The sequence below is a fragment of the Lissotriton helveticus genome, chromosome 1_1, assembly GCF_964261635.1.
Source record: "Lissotriton helveticus chromosome 1_1, aLisHel1.1, whole genome shotgun sequence".
In the NCBI taxonomy this organism is placed as follows: domain Eukaryota; kingdom Metazoa; phylum Chordata; class Amphibia; order Caudata; family Salamandridae; genus Lissotriton; species Lissotriton helveticus.
The window spans coordinates 1,933,894,730-1,933,909,893 of NC_136057.1; the positions used below are offsets into that span (position 1 = coordinate 1,933,894,730).

Here is a 15,164-nt window from a genome sequence, read left to right on the forward strand (position 1 = left end):
CTGGTATGGAAAGCTCTCACCCATAGTCCTATAGCACAAACCAGGCACTTCTATGGGAAGCACCCACCGCTAGAGTCCTATAGCAGAGATCAGGCACTGCTATGGGAAGCTCTCACCCCATAGAGTCCCTTCCCTTGGGCTGAAAGGGTGCTGCAGGTAGACATTCACACTGCCGGAGTCCTGCAACACTGAAAGGTCACCCGTAGAGGAACCTCAGGCCGCTGGAGTCCAGCCAGTGCCACAGAGCTTGCTGGAGGAGGCGCTCAGTGCTAGGGTAGGATTGACAAGGCACTACTAGAGGCAACTCTTGCAGCTGGAGTTCCTTCAAAAGGCACCATCAGCCTGTGTGGCCCAGAGCAGCGGCTGAGCCTGGATCCTGGGGACCCGAGTTTGAATCCTGGCCTCTATACTACACCCAACATCGTGTGATTCTAGGCAAATCAATAAAACTTCCGAAGCCAAAATGTGTATGTGTGATCCCCATTTCATGTACATGCTCTACGGTCCTCTCCTAACCCAACATGTAATGTACAGCACTCCTCTGCTTTACAGATAGTTTGTGCTATATAAGTACCGATACAAACTAGAGGAACCCACCAGTACTGTACTGAAAAAGGGAACTGCTGGAGGAAGCACCCACTGCTGGAATCATGCAAGATCAACTGGCAGGGCAAGCCAACCCTGCTAAAGGCCCATGGCACTGACAGGTCACTGCTGGGAGGAAACTGCAGGTGACAAATTCCTGTACCCCTGACACTACTATCGGTGGAGCTCACACAACTGGTATTCTGTAACACAATGAGCACTGCAGAGGAAACACTCCCAGGGCCCTACTGCACAGACAAGGCACGGGTGTTGAGGTTTGGGGAAGCGCACAGGTGTGGGGTCTTCAAGAACACAAAGAGCAGTACTGGGCAGAGCGTGAGAGTTCACTGCTGCCATCTTGTAGCACCGAAAGCCACTGTCGAGGAGGCTTGTGGGAGCTCACCTTGCTGAAGTACACTAGGACTAATAGGTTAATTCTACCGGGAGGAAAGTTACTCAATGCATCATTCGCTCTCTGTGGCAAAAATACATATCAAACTCCTGAAATCTAGTGAATTCCGTGTCGCAGTGAACATGCCAATGTCTTCCGCTACTTCGGGCCCGATTTAGATCTTGGCGGAGGTGTTACTCAGTCACAACGGTGACGGATATCCCGTCCTCGGAAATATAAATCCCATTGTATCCTATGGGAATTATATTTCAGCGGACGGGATATCCGTCACTCTTGTGACTGAGTAACTCGTCCCACAAGATGTAAAGGCCCATACTCTGGTAACTCAGTGTCAGGCGACTGCTGTGGTGGTGTCTAGAACTACAGGTTACCCTATTCCAAATAATCCCTGTATTTGTACATTCCATGCAATAAATGTGCCCCAACAGCTATGCCCTAAACATATGGTGTGAAAACAGGTGTGAACCCTTACTATACGGGGTGTTCGAGTAAGTGCCTCTGTTGCCCGATTTCTGAGTGGCAATGTCCCCGTCAGTGTTCATGTGAACCTATGGATGCAGGGGAATGCATATAGTGCAAGGGCTGGAGTTGCACAAATAAGCCAGGTAAATGAGGGGGTTCTTTTTCTTGCAGCCCGTGTCACGCAAGCAGCTGGTTACTGTTGTCGGGTGGCCAGGGTGCGTGATGCCCTACCCCTCAGCACAGTCAGTGTCGTTCAGTCCCCTCCCACAGTGACGGTGTGTTTTCTGTCAGTGTGTGCCTGTCCCAGCGCCGTCGTGTCCTCGTTCCAGGGTCTCTCTGTGGAGAAGGCACGAGTTCAGGGAGGTCAAGCATAGTGATGACGTAGAGCCGGGGTCACGGTGGTTAATGACTTCGGCGACAGATAAACCTTGAAGTACGAGCATAACCCCTAAACCCCCTATATAAATTGACGAGCAGATTCCCGCCTCACCACGCTCGCGCTATTCCGTCACGCGGGAGCATTGCACAGCCGGGGGCTTCGCGAGGTGGAATGTGCTCTAGGGGTGTCGAAAGGGCACGTGACGTCATGTGGCTGGAGATCCTTGGGCGGGACACCTGCCACTAGATTTCAGGCGCGTTAAGATGCAAGAGTGAGCCAAGGTCACATACCACACCCCAGATATTGTGTTTCTTTGCCCCCGGCGCGTACGTGCGACGCACCCCTCCCCCCTCCAACACGTAGAACTGACTGAAGCAGGAAGTAAACAGTGGCGACTGTAACAGGAGCTGCTTTGTCCAGGGTACTCAACCTCTACACTCTGTACTCGTAAACAGAGGTCTTGTTTGCACAATTAATACACTTGTGCCCCCCCCCCATCAGCTGCATTGCAATGTTCTTGTGTATGCAATCTTCTGGAACACTTCGGCGGTATAATTAGAAAAGATTTGGGGGCATATATTTCCATATTAGAGTGGAGGCCGAGGCAGAAAGCAAGCCCATTTTGCGCAGACTGCATCGAAACTGACCAGTTTGCACCGACCACAACGTGATCTCTCACATGAGACCAGGCCAAAAAGCAACAACTGACACCACTTAGACCTACTGAAAAACCAGAAGAATGCAAGCCTTGAGAAAGCTGCAGGCCCACAAGCCAGTAAGGGCGGAACACGAGTTGGTTGATCGACCGAGAACGTGCTGTACACACAAGCAGATTAAGAAATCATCTACAACATTCACCGAATCTAGTGTATACTATGAATGCAATTATGCTTTTCTAGTACTGGAATAAACTTTTAAAAAATGTATGACGTCTAACTCAACTGGTTGAAAAAAGGCGTTAGAGCGGAGGACGTTTTAAGTGGGAGTAAGCTAAAATTGCACCTTTTGGGATACAATTGGATCTTTCTGCCTTAACTAAAAATATTGGCAGATCGGCCTCGCCTACCCTACACTCACCATCTAGAGAGCTTTTATGCCTTGTTCTCAATGTGTTACACTGATTTTCAGTACTTGCACCCACTCTCCGCCGAGCCTTCTGTACTAATTTCGAGGTACCCGTTATGGCCTGTGCGGCTTGATAAGCAGCCCCAACACTTCAGACCCAACATAGTATGTGGGGCTCCGCGCCACAGGTCTCAAGGCAACACACGAAGCCAGGCCTTCTCCCTTGTACCAACTAGTCATTAAGTCCCATATTATTTCATCGCAATTTGTTTTTTATTTGCACCCAATGGATGGGCCTCCGGTACTGCAGCAGTGCTGAATGCAGGCAAGCTTCCAGGATGGAAATAAGGGAGGACCCAAGATTCAACAGCAGAGAGGCAAACACTAGGAATCTATGGGTGAAGTCACCAGGGTCTGCTAGGAACAGGATGGACATTAAGGGGACAAACAACACTAGCAGCTTCACCAAGTCCCACCAGCAGTGTCGCAAGTCAAGTTGAAGGGTTTAATGGTTTTCAAATAATATCAAGTCATATTTCAACCTCATTGATAAATCAAGTTAAGCAATTATAAATTAATCAGAATTATTGACGACTCGTCTGACATAACTGCGAGTATCTGTTTTGCCTGGCCACGATTATCAACATGTAGAGTAAAAAGACTGGTCGAGTTAGACGTTTACCACCTACTGTAATTGGGGCCACACCTGAAAGACATGATGTTTACCAACTTCGGGGGGCAGGGTTAAGAGACAAGTTAGTTCTCTGTAACTATATTTTGCAGCTGTGCACTTCAATGAATGCCGGCTCTTGCACAGGCAGCCCCACGGCCCTGGCGACAGTTCTTTACCTGGTCCGAGCTGACCTACCGGTCGAACAGGAAGCGCTACAGTGTTCACAGTTAACCTCACGCCTTCCCCTTAGGCAGTAATCCCGCTGTGGCAGGGAGGGAGGGCTCAATGATCGTTAGGCCTCTTCCTCAGAGACCAGGGCTGTTTGCAAACAAGAGACAGTTCTCGAAACAATTAAGGAGGCACACACCTGGCACTTCCTTGTCCCCCTTCTCCGTGCGTGCCTTGCAAAGCAGGAAAAGAAAATCCTCTCTGGAGGTCACGCTGTGCACCTGCTATACCTGACCCCATGTCCTTCAGAATGTATAGAGAAGCCATTCTTCTTACACCAAGGCGCGTTTCCTAGTGCACCACATGAGCTACAACCCTCACTACCACATACAGAAGAGGCCCCTTTTTGAAGGCCACATATCCTTTTTTATCTAAACTGATATTCTACGGTTGGAAAAGCTGCACTTGAGGCTGCTCCGTTCCCCTATCTCCATCTGAGTTAGCAGCTCCCTACAACACTGGACAGTACAAGAAGGCCTCCAAACCAGCGGCAGCCGGTAATTTTCCAGGAAAGGGGGGGGAATCGGGGGTATTTACACTCACATTCAGACATGCGCGCGCGCGCGCACACACACATTCACATCACTCACTAATAAACAGGCATATATACACGCACCAAACGAACACAAAACTTACCTTCAATGTAGAGAGGGAAGCCGGAGGCCCCAGGAGGGTTGGCATTGCTGCCTTCCCACTGAGCAAAAGCAAAAAGAGCAAATGATGGACGGAATGCGGAACAAATTAAACATTCACCCAGTCACAGATCTGGGTTTAATTCATTGTTTATTTTGCTCACCATGCATGCCACCCAGGGCCGGACTGGCCATAGCAGGTACCAGGCGTTATCCTGGTAGGCTGCTAGGGTGGGGACCGTTTATGTTACCGGGGGTCGGCAATATCACCCCCTCTAACAAAATCGGCAGTCGCAAACTGCTTGGCTGCACTCTGCCTCACCCCGGGAAGGGGGAGGGAAATCTGAGCAGTTTGCCAGGGCCGGTTTCAGTTCCCAGTCCGGCCCTGATGCCACCCCAGTTTGGTCCCAACCATATACATTTCAGTCTTGACCCTGCTCCCCATGGGAGCAGTGCAGCTCAAACTGCCAAGCCAGGTCCTCCCTGGACCGGAAACATGTATTCTGTCCATTGTGTGTCTTGCTTTGCCGCCCTAAGTGCATCCGGTGTGCCCATTGTGCTCCTGGTTTCAAGCTAGCCTGATAATGGGTGACACCCCAAATTCGGTCCCAGGATGCTCGTTTCTGGTCAAGGAAGTACCTGGGATTGTAAGTTTGGGCTGGACTGTTCCCATGACGAGCAGGGTCAAGACTAATTTGCATATGGCTGGGTTTAAACTGGGGTGGCATGGTGAGCAAAAGAACAATGGATTGAACCCACATCTCTTAATGGGGGTGAATGTTTGATTTGTTCCGTATTCCGTTCATCATTTTGCTTCCCAATGAGCAAAGGCAGCACCCCCTCACTCATCACACAGTGGGATGGGGACAGCGAGACTGCTGATTCCACCTAACTCTATGACGAGGTGTCACTGATACACTCCGCTTTGGGCACTTCAGGGCTTAAAACTGAAGCGCCCAGGTCCGAGGCAATCAGTGATGCTTCCCCTTACCCATCGGGGAGGGCCGCAAGGAACATTGGACAGGCTGAGGTCACACTCAAAGGACCGTGAAATACCCAGCCTAGCAAAATTCAGCTTAGGCCGCCAGAAGCGTAGGAACTAAACATGGGGGGGGGGGGTGGGGGGGGGGTGTTCCCTGCAAGATATGCTTAAGGCCCCCCCCCCCCCCCTCACTCACATCAGAAGTAGCGGAGGGCCCTCCCTGACAGACCCTCCTCTTGCCAGGGAAAAAAGTGTGTGTGAGGGAGATGGTGCCTCAGCGCATACGGACTGCTGTGGCTGTTCAATACACTTTCTGTTTCCTCATATTAGTAAAAAAAACTACCTTTAAGAATAGTTCAGCTCCACTACATGACACCACTGGCCAAGATCATAAGAACCGCTGATTCATCATGCTCAACTATGCATACGACACATAAATAATACTGTCCCTCACAAACAAGACACTCTAGACAAGAATAAACTTTCCATGCCTGCATGACGTAGTGGCCACCTACATGAAGTCAAACTACCTCAAGCTCAATTCGAACAACACTGAAGTAGTGATTTTCGGAAAGAAGACCTCACTGTCATACCTGTGCCATGTCGTCAACCGATCGATGTCACAAGCTAGAAATCTAGGAACCATCTTTGACAAAAAGCTTGACATGACTACCCAGTCAACTTAGTCACCACAACAGGCTTTCATATGATGAGGATGCTGCAAAAAAACTTCAGTGGCTACCCGATAACACTAGGAAAACAGTCACACATGCCCTCATTACCAGCAGACTGGACTACATCGCACTACACCCTAGAATCACCAAACAGCTCCTGAACAGACTCCAACTGTTCAGAATGCAGCAGCCAGACTCATCCTCAACCTACCACACCAACGTTACATCACACCTCAGGAAACTCCACTGACTCCCCATTAACAAACACTCAATCCAAACTCTGCACACACAAAGCACTTCAGAACAGAGGCCCGCCTAACCATAACAGGTACATACATTTCCGCCAAATCCCCAGTCATCTCTGCTCAGCCGAACTCACTGGCACACATAGCCCGCATACACCAAAGTAGAACATGAGATTGCGCCTTCTCATAGATCTCCTCCAAAGCATGGAACGACCTCCCACAGAACATCAGAGCATACTCATCACTTCTTGAGTTCAGAAGTGGAGAACCTGGCGCATTTAATATTCTTTAGAATGACCACGCCTACCCACCTGTAAAGCACCTGTTTACCCTCACGGTTGATTAACGAGCTATACAAATATGCATGACAATTCATCTAAACTGCAACAGCAAAAGATGTAAATTACAAGTATTTGTCAACCTGCTCCACATCAGCTACTTACCCCAAAATAGAGAGAGCAGCCCACAAGAGTGTTCTGTGTGCCCATTTCATGCCAGAAAACTAAACTTGGATAGTCAGTTGGTTGCATATTATTACTTCCTGAGATTGAGCCCCTTAGCTAGCATATGTTACACTGCCTCTAGCCAGAAGGACCCCCACCCACTTCCTTGAAAAGGAAATGCTATGACTGGTTACCCTTCCGGCTTCTAACTTTACCTGGAATCAGTCAGTTATCATCCCATTCGATGGTCTCTGCAGCTCAATGTCTTTCTGAGGAGCTAGGTTAGCAACTAACCCCTTCTTGTTCTGCCTTCACCTGCATTGGTGGAGATGGTGATTAAGTTCACAAGAAGTATTTATTCCCAAACCCCCGCCTTCCCAACCCTAGTGGACACGTCAATTGGGCATAATAAGAGAATAGTATCTTTGGGGTGAACTGGATGGGTTGAAGATTATGCTAGAACTATGTAGTATACTCTTAAGTAAACTTTACTGCTGGCTTAAGTGGCGCTGGTATGGGAGAAACACGATGATGAAACACGATGGGGCCTGGCCAAATGGTCACCATTTGAGTAATTATCTGAATTCTGGGCGATGGTGCTACTCAGGTTAGCTAATGGGATGGTAATGCCAGAGCTGAGCCATTATACTGCAAACTGGTGGAAACCCTCCCCGACACACTCATGATCTCCAGACTGGGTGCTACCTGGACATTTTCTAGTGACTGGGGTGGGAGGGAGTTGAATGTTACAATTGGGGAATTAATCGAACCTCACGAGATTGTTAGGACCATCAACATCACAGTACACACCTTCACAAGAAGCACGTCACAATTCCCACCCCTTCCTCTCCACTGCCGTCTTACCACCACCACCCAAAGGAAAGCCAAAATACCTCTTTATGCAACAAAAATATTTATTTAATTTGAAAACATTCAGCTGCGACATTAGTTTCAGCACATATAAAGATTCTGCTTTCAAAAGAAACTGTAGACTGTACATTATTTGGACCTCCAAGGTGGCACCAGTATTGCACCGGAGGGGGCAAGAGCGTTGCAACAGAACAGTCATCAGAGTTTCAAGCTAAGATCATTAACCCATTAACAGCCGATGAAATGCGAACATGTCCTGAAATTCTTAGGCAGTATACCAGCCCACACAGCCATCTGCACCCACCCCACCAAGACCCACCCCAAGACCGTGCTCCCCTCTGGTCAGTGTCTTCCCCTTCACGAAGGAGAGCAAAAATCTATAGCAACATGTTCAGTGTTCGGGGGTGTAATAACCACACAGGGAGCACCTACTGTTATAGCAGGGCACCGTGACTACGTGTGCTGTAAAGTAAACCGCTGTTTGATGGTTGGAAATACTAAGGACACATGAGGGAATGTGAAGGTACACCCAGATCCCCAGCCCCTTGTGTCAAGGACAGATTCCAGACTAAAGAACTCTCCCGTCAGGACGAGGTCAAGCCTGAGGGTTGGGTGTGGGGAAATTCTCGTGGTCCGCATGTGATAGGACCTGCTAGAGGAAGTGCCCGGGTTCGTTTAGGGCAGTGTGCGCATGGCACCTATCCCCCATGCATTTGGCCATGGTAGTCACATGAGGAGTACGTATTCACGCCTCTGGTGCGTACTCTGCGCAACAAACAACCGTAGAGCAGAACTCGGCCTCTTGTGTGTGGGGAGGTGGGCCTGGGGTTAGGACTTCCAACGAGAGCAGGCGCAGCTGGGGTCATGTCAGAAGGGGCGATGCAAAGCTGCTCTCGTGTTTGCGGATGTGAAACAAACCGGATGGGGGAACTGCTTGAGGTGGGTAGTTAAACAGTAGCCAGAGTGGGCAATTGCCTCACAGGCGCACAGAGGAGAGACCAGTATTTTTGCTTGCAAAGTTCTGCTCCGCAAGACGTGCGTACCCCTCCCCCACACGCCCTTCCAGCCAGAAACCCGTGGGGAGATCAGCTGTCAAGCCGGAGGGAAGAGACACTGGCCCTCCCCGCGCACACATGCCCCCAGGTCCTCCTTGGGAGGGCTGGGCCAACAATGCAGCACAGATGGGAGTCCCTTCCAGCTCCTCCCTCAATGCACGTCCTCTTTGGCCGAGGAAAGCCCCGGCTTTGCGCCTCCCCCTCGCACACAATACAATGCAGACAGTACACAGCCCAGCAAGCCGCCCTCGGGAGGGGGAGCCTTCCAAACCCAAATCATAGGTTCATCTGCCATACAATGCTGACAGTACATATCCCTCTTAACAGACAATGCGAACGTGTCAAGTGCTGAAGGAACACCACCAAGTAGAAACATACAAAACATTTTACAGTCAGTGGTTACAGTTGAGAGGTTGTAAAGCTCCCTCGGAGCCCAAAATGTCGCTGTAGACCTATGGGGAGAAGGGAACCACCTTGTTCGCCATAGTGACCTGAAATGCACAAAGAATGCAAGTGAGAGCACTCCTATACCCAACGTTTAGGCCCATAATAGGGCATCCGCCAGTGACCGGTTATGGGGCGCGCCCTGAGCACCTCACTATCCTCATCGCCCTTCCATCTATGGCCTCGGCAGCACCATTTTACATGGATTCAACTCTTATGGTGTTTTCTATTCACTTTGTCTCCGATGTGTGCCGCCTCTCCCTGGTAGTAACTTGCTTGACTCCTCCCTTGTCGGGGCCTTACTAATAACTTCATGAAGGGAGGTCTCCCGACCTGAGGCTGTGTCCAGATCTCCCACAGATTAGCCCACCCACACCCCAGTTAATGATTACAGCCCATCGCATCTCCCTTACTCACCACACCTGGCTGGTAGAACTTTACATAGCTTTCTTTTTAAGGGGGTTACCGACTATCCCCACCTTTCTCACTAGGTAGATACAAACACCCGTGGAGTGGCTAAGTCTCTAATAGGAACAAATAAATACCTTTCCTCTACGGGGCTGGGTGGGGAGGGGTCTTATTTAAAACCAGTAAGTGGTAACCTGGTCAGTGAGCAAGGATTTGGTGCCACCGTTTCCTGAGGGTGGGTGTATTCTCATCCACCTCCGAGAGAGACATGCACTCGCTCCCTCACTGCTATAAAAGGCGGGATGAGTTACTCGTCTGTGGGCAGTGGTGACATACTTCCGCAAGCAGTGAAGGCAGTTTTTTGCTCACCTGACAGTAAAGGGGAGTGCCATTAGAGACAACAACCCGCCCCCTTCAGCGAAGAAAAGTTTACATTCCTCACTCTTCCTGTAGAGAATAAGCAGTTTCTGCCCCCACCCTCTTCGTGGCAACGGTTTCCTTCTCCCTTCACCCGTAAGGAACCATCTCCCCTTCAAACGTGAGCTTAGGTGACTTGTGGGTTAACTTTCCAATTAAGGGCTGTGCGTCCCCAACCCGGTTGGAATATGTCCCTCCCTGCCTGCCCTCTGTGGAAGGTGGCTTACTCTCCTTGAAAATCAAGACTATTCTGGGCGAGTAACACCCTTTCGCCACTCTTTTGGTGTCACTCACCCTCTTGTCTACTGAATGATCCCAACTCTTTCGATCCCTTTCAGGAACGGCCACTCTCACCCATTTTGGGTGCGAGGGGTCCATTCTCTCTCCCTTCCCACGATGGAAAGGACGAGTACTCTTCCTCCTTCGGGGTCAGCCCCTCTTCCCTCTCCCTTGGGAGAAGACCAATACATGCTCCCCCCGTCTGTGGATCAGTCTCTGGAAGTGGTGCGTGGTCTTACTCTCCCCGTTTCCGTGGGACCAGATTCTCGCTCCCCAATGGATGGGAGTACTCAAAAGGCCTCGATTGCAGTGCTCCAAGCGCCCAGGCTGGCGTTCAGTCCCCGCTCACAGCACCCCTGGCTGGGATCAGGAGCCCCACCATCGCTCGAACCCTCCCCACTGCCCTCCTCAGCACCCTCCTTTCCCAAGAGGCCAGAGAAGCCAGAGCCAAATATGCTGACCAGACTGCTGACATTCCCCGTGTCCATGTCACTGTCCTCGCCGGCCTCTGGCACCTCTTGGTCCCCAGGCTCCCAGCGGCCCCGCTTGGCCCCGGTGTCCTCGGCCTTCCCCACCTCTGCACCCCTCTTCCGGGAGAAGCGAGGGCTGGGGGCCTCTTCCGGCCTGTCCGTGCCACTCGTCCACAGGGCACACTCTGCGTCGTCCGCCGAGGGGTCTCGCTCGGGGCTCCGTCTGTACGCCCGCCAGAGCTCACAGTCCGGGTCTGTGGAGTCCCCCGTTCGTTGACATCGACAGTCCAGCGCCCCCTGGCACAAGCCTCTCTCTGTGCTCTCCAAGTCTGTGCACAGCTCACCTCCTGCAGGCTGCTGATGATCTGGTGAGCCTCGCCAGGTATGCGGCCCCTCGGGCCCCCGCCAGGCCTGCACCCCCTCGGACCCTCTCCAGGCATGTGCCACCTCGGGGGCATGGCTCAGATAGACCTTCTGGGCGCTGCGCAGCACCAGGGACACCAGCAGGTTCTTGCGCAGCTTGCTGCTGCCCCCGCGCTGCACCTGCGAGTGGTAGATCTTGCCCAGGGAGATGCTGACGATCTTGTGGGCCTCGAGGTGGCACTCCAATTCACTCTCAGTCGGCCCATGCTCACCTCTAGACCCCGGAGGCATCGGGGCATAGTGGGGTTCTGGTATGCGGTTCATGCCCAGGCCCAAAGGGGTGAAGGGGGCCGGCGGGTCCTCCTCGCTTTCCAGGTCACGCACCAGGGCCCCGTCTCTGGCTCCAAGCATGCTGAGGTCTTTGCTGTCGCTGTGGGCGAAGGGAAAGCCGGATGCCATGCAAGTCCAACAGGAAGCAGGAAACTGGCAGACTCGTTGGGACCGGCAACCTTCGCCAGCAATCAAATTCAAATGTTCATGAGTCGGAACCCAGTGACTGAAACGTGTCCTTTGTCCGCGGTATAAGCAGATGTCTTCGAAGCACTTTGCAGACAATCCGACCAAGCAGAGGCACTAGATTGACAATACGGGAGGTCTCACCAAAGCATCTCGACAAGCTCTCGTTCTGCTCAAAATCAGCCAATCGAGCTCTGGAACTCCAGATTCTGTTATGGGACAGCAGTTTCCGCCTGAGCAGTTATGGGACAGGTCGCAGCATCCGACTCTACCAGCGTTGAACCATTTTGCTCAGCAAAATATAGGGCAGTCAGTGCCCTGCTGTGAAGGGCTGAGCAGACCAGTTTTCATCTTTGTGGCAGTTTTCACAACTGGTAGTTTACTTGTAGTACAAGCTCTTACTTGTAGTAGTCTCTTGCTGGCACCGTTCCTCTGTTGTGCCAAAACAGTACGTGTCAGGTACTGACCTTCAAGCAATGTTCTGCTGTTTGCAAGAGCACAGGCTGCAGTTTAGTGTTCTCTGGACTCATACAGTGTCCTGGTCAGCACAGTTCGAGTTTTTCCCTCCTGCCACGGGCAGATAGTCACACCGGTCGCTTGTTTTAAATAGGGCGATCCCTTTCGATCGTTATCTTCAAAGCAGCGTGGCAGGCAGTGTTTTGTTGTTCAGTTTGTGTTGACAAACCAACATTCTGCTGCAACTTGCTCTGCCTTTGACATAACGCTGCTCTCCTCTCCAGCCTCCCTCCATTCGATCTCTGAGAGCCCGCGCCCGTTCACAGGATTATATACCCCTCGGGTACCGCGTGACCACAAAGTAGCCAATCACCCAACGCCCCTCTTGGCTGGCCCCACAGGACCGCAGCTCCTCTCACAGCCGGAGACGACGGACTTTACGTGCCAGCTCCGCAGCCAATGGGAGCATCAAGCGCGAAGGGAGGAACGACCGTTTCGAAAGGACGCAGCGCGAGACTGCTCTTAAAAGGGCGAGGAGTGACTTTAAAATAAAGTGGGGCCCACTGACAGAGGCAGCTTGGCCACAGTGGGTTCATCGATCATTGCCGCCAAAATATGATTTTTAAACCTTTGTATATCCGCATCTGTATGAGGAAGCCAGTGAGGTTATTTCGATAATTCCGGAGGATTCAACCAAGCGGCGGTGGACGTGGCAGGGGGTGTCACAAAGGACGTTATTTGTTAGAGCCTTGTGGAACTTGGTATGGAGTCACATCTTCTACTGTATATGGCTGACCCACGAGGGTGTCGCACATCAAAGGATGTGTAAGGCTGAGGCACGAGTAAGCAGGCACAACGCACAGGGTGTTTGTGACTCACATGCAGGTGTCAGTTGTTGCATAATGGGTAAGAGTGTGAAATGTGAGTGGGTGAGTGCATAAGACTGATACCGGGGTGCGGACGGCGAGTTGAGTAATATTGGCAGGATGGGATATCACAATGTGAAATGTAAACGGGTGCTCATGTAAAGCGCTCCAATACCTTCGGCTCGAGTTCACGCTATACCAAAGAGGCGGGAGGACACAGAGTAGAGGATGACACATTTTATATAGCGCGGACATTACACCGGAAGGCGTCAGAGCGCTTCACAATAGGAACAGAAAATAACAAGTGAACAACTTAAACAAGCATTTACAATGCAATGGTCTCGGCATTATTAAAGGTAGAGCTATTGATATATATATTTTTTTAGTCTTTTTCTAAATTAGAAATAAATAGCATTGTCTTTTTAATTTGCAATAGCTTAATCGTTAAATAAATGGCATTGTCATTTACAATGCTAATAGCTTAAGCTTTTGCATATGCATGACCTATTGAATTTACACATACATAGCCACACACACATACACATACAGAGCCACCTAGAGTTGTTCACAGTCACCTACACACACAGAGGCACTTACACAGAGCCACCCTCACACAGACATTGGCACTTACACAGTCACCTACAGAAAAAGCTATTTACACAGAGTTACATACCTACACAGAGGCACACATTCACACACACAGTCACACACAGACAGAGCCACACACATAGACAGAGCTACACACACAGAGCGACACACACAGAGCCACACACACCCAAGACTTCTACGGATTGGTTACCAGGTCTATAATTTTTTTTTTAGAAAGTATATGACACATGCTTACACCTTCTTGTAAGACAACTCGCACGCTATGCAATTGGGTAAAACGTGTAGCACCAGTCACGTACCCTCATTAGGTACCCTTGTTTTAAATTTGGGTTGCTCCTTTTTCCAGTCACATAGTTATGAATTCCACATAATGAGAGGTAAAGTATAGCTTTTTTAGTAAAACGTCAGCGTGTTACTAACTTTAAGCCCAACAACAAACAGGTCCATGATTAGCCCCAAACCTATGTTCAGCATAAGTTCTTGTCAATGTATTTTTGCTATTACCTTCACAACTCGCAATCACTGCACTGTATAATGTATTTGTAGTTCCTTTTCATACTTTAATGTTAACTGTTGAAGCTCAAATATAATGTTTATATATTGCTTTATGACTGCAAGTTTGTTCTGTTTTGTCTATGGATGATTAATTTCACAAAATATACATTCATGTATATAGGGAATGGCTCAGAGGGAACTACTGTTAACTATACTTTGTATGCCTAAGCTTGAAATTGAATACAACTAGTGGACCAAAGAAGATGAAAGAAAACCAATCCGGAAAAAGTCTGCTCATTAGTCAAACACCAGCAGAAATATATACCAGTTGCTCTGCTATTACGGACAAGCTGTGAGGGGAAGGGAGCAATATGGAATGCAAAGGGTGGGGGATGTGAGAAGAGAAGCAGCACTCGAGAGCAAGAAAACATACACACCAACAGAGTGCTCCAAGAAAAATAAATCCCTAATGGCAGCGGCGGGAAAAAAACAAGTCATCCAAACAAACATTGTAAAAAAGCGATGCTCTGGATAGGGACAAACACAAGCAGAGGAACGAAAGCCACTGAATAAAAATCAAGAAAGTGAGATTGACAAAGTCAATCCATGCTAAACAACTGAGCTGACCCAAAGCACACTCTGGGTACTGAATGTACAAAATCAGTCTTCGACAACAGACAGCTACAAACTACACCTAAAAATCCTGCAGCAGATTTTTGCCACTGCTCATTAAAAGAGGATACTGCCACCTAATTAAATGCCGTCTGTCATGGATACTCCAGAATAGTCTCCTGACTCTCACACCGACAACCAAAAGCCCATACACCTAACATACAATGCAGAAAACTAATGCCAAATACATAGCTCTATACAATGAAAGAGGGATATGGATGTCAGAAACGTCAATTCCCCAGAATAATACACTTCATGGCACGTGGGAAGAGCTAGTATGCACAACAGAACAAGGAGTAGAGTGGTCAGGCAGTGGAGAAGCAGGCAGGTATATCCAGGAATAAGCAAATATGGAGCTGATGAAAAAGCGTATATCGGTGCACCAGAGATGCAAATAATCAGGGAAATAAAAGTGGGGTATGGGGGCACATCAGAAGAGAAGCATTTTTAGGAGCACGACAGAA

The 15,164-nt window shown here is 49.7% G+C and overlaps 1 protein-coding gene across 1 annotated transcript; it reads right to left on the reverse strand.

Moving 5' to 3' along the window:
* Nucleotides 1-7,676: 7,676 nt before the first annotated feature.
* Nucleotides 7,677-12,369, reverse strand: IER5 (immediate early response 5). Its single transcript, XM_078643480.1, has one exon. The coding sequence runs from the start codon at nt 11,543-11,545 to the stop codon at nt 10,544-10,546; it is 1,002 nt and encodes a 333-aa protein (XP_078499606.1). The 5' UTR covers nt 11,546-12,369; the 3' UTR covers nt 7,677-10,543.
* Between the last annotated feature and the right edge of the window lie 2,795 nt (nt 12,370-15,164).